Source organism: Rhinopithecus bieti, unplaced genomic scaffold (assembly GCF_001698545.2).
Source record: "Rhinopithecus bieti isolate Rb0 unplaced genomic scaffold, ASM169854v2 scaffold_25806, whole genome shotgun sequence".
NCBI lineage: Eukaryota > Metazoa > Chordata > Mammalia > Primates > Cercopithecidae > Rhinopithecus > Rhinopithecus bieti.
This window is the reverse complement of record NW_016811742.1, coordinates 40,017-43,470: the sequence shown is the minus strand read 5'-3', so window position 1 is coordinate 43,470 and position 3,454 is coordinate 40,017. Positions and strand designations below refer to the sequence as shown.

General features: G+C 41.3%; 1 protein-coding gene across 1 annotated transcript in view; it reads right to left on the bottom strand.

Annotated features, from left to right (window-relative positions):
* Positions 1–115: 115 nt before the first annotated feature.
* The window catches only part of BEND2 (BEN domain containing 2), a 36,899-nt gene continuing 33,560 nt past the window's right edge, over positions 116–3,454 (bottom strand). The window contains 2 exon segments of the mRNA XM_017894883.1: positions 116–1,219; positions 1,221–1,395. Coding sequence (XP_017750372.1) covers positions 1,183–1,219; positions 1,221–1,395 — 212 coding nt within the window. The 3' untranslated portion in view covers positions 116–1,182.

Genomic DNA, 3,454 nt, shown 5'->3' with positions numbered 1-3,454 from the left:
CTGAGATCTGGCCACAGCACTCCAGCCTGGGCGGCAGAGCGAGACTCCGTCTCAAAAAAAAATAATAATAATAAAATAAAATAAAATAAAATCCTATGCATGAGCAAAATGGGATTATTTTTTAATTCTCTAAGAATCCTGTCAATATCCTTTAAAATCACTTCTTTCTAACTGAATTTTGAATCTTTTTTTCACTTAAAACATTGTAAGATTTACATTTGTATGCATTTCAACTAGTAGAATCTATCAGAAAAATACAGCAAACATATTAAAACCTTCACCCAGACATTTCGAAAACCAAAAATTACGTTAGTGTCTGAATGTCAGATCCTTAGCATTTATAGTAGCATATTCTTAAATCTAACCTACCTAAATGGAACTACAGTTTTATAATATGATTTTCTACGTTAACCCTGAGGAAACGTCAGTGCTAAGATATTATCAGGAGGTAACTAAAGAAATGCTATTCTCATCAGGAGTAAATCAAAAGAACACAGGTCTCATCGGAAAGTTTAGGTCAAACAATGTGTCAAGCCTATGATTCTGATGGATGTATAAGAAAGGTACTGTGGGTGCTTTGGTTATATGTAAACCATACCTCGCTTCTGAGTTAGTGGCATTAAGATCTAAGCCCTTGGTTACAATGTACTTGGCAGACACTCAATGTCTACTGCCTGCAAGTTTCTACACTTGGCAAGTATTTCCCAGTGCCTCTTCTACGGCTCCCTACCTATCTTTATTTACTGACACTCAGATGTCATCTGTCGTTACGTGTTAAGTGTACTGCTCTTCTCACCCCACATTCAAAGGCAATGAAAACTACCATTTTATAGTATTTGACTGATCGACTCCTTACTTTCTATTGAATTTCTTTCTCTGCCTTATCAAAAAAAAAGTATATTAATGTCAATTATCTAAGACAAAGCCATGGGTCACAAGCCCATGAGTTTACTACCATTCCCTCAATGAAAGGTTGTCATCAAATCCACAGATGAAACATTACATATCGTCCTAATGTGATTCTACCTCCTTTATGAGCAGAAAAAGAAGTTTGGCAATTTCTACAGGTGTAAATGCAAACTACTCTGCCAGTACAGCAGGATGATTTTGGAATTAGAACTTGAGAAACTTACAAAACAGTCTTAACAGTTTAAAAAAAAAAAAAAGTTTGGCAGCTGCCGTTCAGGTGCTTCTGTCAGTGGCGTTGGGATCTCTTGACTGACTCCTGCTCCGACTCTGGAGGGGTCACTGCTGGAAACGACTGAGATCTGGCTTCAGCACTTCTGACATTATGTCTAAGGCTACGGATACTGCTGTTCATGGAGGTCACACACAACTTCCAGTCCCTTCCATTTTCCGAGAGATCACAAATTGGGTAGTTTTCTTGGAGGAACTCTGGTGGTAAAGACCCAAGACATAACAGTTTACTTGCAAATCACTTCTCAGAGAAATCAATTCATTCAACTTTCATTCTACTACGGTGTCTGTGAAAGGATCATTAACACTTCAATTAAAACACATAGGCTATAATCATTATTAAATTAGTTGAACAAATTCTTTAATCTAAAAAGAGAACTATATGAAACAGCACCATGCTTAAATCACAATCAAGCAAAAATCTCCCATGACCTTGCCACATACCAGAATAGAAATCCTCTGGTGCCTTGAGTATCCAAGGTCAACTTCTGTTACTCTCAAAAGTATCAAACAAGCATCTAGCATGTCGCTTATCAGCTCAAATAGAGACATGCTAAGCCTCTGCAATGAACAAGAGGCTGCAGTGTCATCCTACTTTAAGAGGGAAGAAGCTGTAACTGCTAACTTTTCTGGTACTGCTGGATTTATCTCTGATAAAAGGAATAAGGGTATTTAGATCTTGCAGTTAGAGGAAGACTTCTAAAAGGGAAGGTGACAGAGTAACGTAATTCAAGGCGCACTCTTAGAGAAAGTGAGAAGACAGACAAGGAGAAAGGTATGGAAGAGAGGTGTTTATTAGAAGAGCAGGGCTGCCCTCGGACACATCATTAGGTAATCAAAGGCCTAAGTGCCTTTCAGCCCTCGGAAAAGGATCTGGTGATCCCTACAGGTTAGCATTAGTTAGTTACATTAATCTCATTTGTTTTTCAATAGGGTTAATAGGCTAATAAACATGCCATAAACATCACATATATCCAAATTTTTTAGCAAAGCATGTGTCAAGGTTGAAAGGCTTTCGTACCCAAAGGACTAATTAATTAATGGATCAGTGGTAGCCTGGAAAAAGGTTTTTGTGGTATGTCACTGGATTCAGTATCCCACTCTATCCTGCTAACATTTTATTAACCAAAAATAAGTTCTGGAAAAAATGTTTGTCCCATTTGCCCACAACAGCAAAGCTGGGAGGGATAATTACCACACCGGAAGACAAATACAGTGCTTGCAAAGCTTTCAACAGGTGGCAACAAGGAGCCTAAATTGACTGTGTTTCCCAAAATGTGTTCTCTGGAACACTAGTCATAAAAGAAGTTTCTTGGGGAAAAAGGTTCTAGTTGCACAGATGGGAAATGCTACCCTCTGCAGCTAGTCACCACTTGGGGATTTAAGATTGCACACAAGCATATTCAGGGTTCTGAACAATCCCACAGAAAAGACAAGTGGAGCCTCCTTTTGCTGATTGAAATGTTAGAGATGCAGCTGCGTTGGTGGGACGCATAAATGAGGGAGGTGGCAGCGCACAGGACAACGGAAGGTCAGGGGTCAAGACTGGGAGATTTAGGCAGGCTTGATGGCTAAAGGCATTCAGTTTTCAAACTGACAGTCGGCCAGGCACGGTGGCCAAGACGAACGGATTGCTTGAGCTCAGGAGTTTGAGACCAGCCTGGGCAACAATGGTGAAACCCCGTCTCTACTAAAAATACAAAAAAATTAGCCAGGCATGGTGGTGCACGCCTGTAGTCCTAGCTACTCAGGAGGCTGAGGTGAGAGAATCACCTGAGCCCGGGAAGTCGAGTCTGCAGTGAGCCATGATCTAGCCACTGTACTCCAGTCTGGGCAACAGGAATGAGACCCTGTCTCCAAAATAAAAGAAACTGACAGTCAAGTGGAACCCATCTATTGACTGAGGTCCTTGGGGTGCTTGCTTAAGGTCTTTCCTAGCCGTTTGACTTTAAAAGTATTTCACGAGGCTGGGCACAGTGGCTCACGCTTGTAATTCCAGCACTTTGGGAGGCTGAGGCGGGTGGATTGCTTGAGCCCAAGAGTTTGAGACCAGCCTGGCCAGCATAGTGAAATCCATCTCTACAGAAAAAAATACAAAAATTAGCCAGGTGTGATGGCGCATGCTTGTAGTCCCAGCTACTCGAGAGGGTGAGGTGGGAGGATCATTTGAGCTTGGGAGGTCGAGGCTGCATTGAGCTGTGATCACGCCACTGCATTCCAGCCTGGGCAACAGAGTGAGACCCTGTATCAAAAAAAA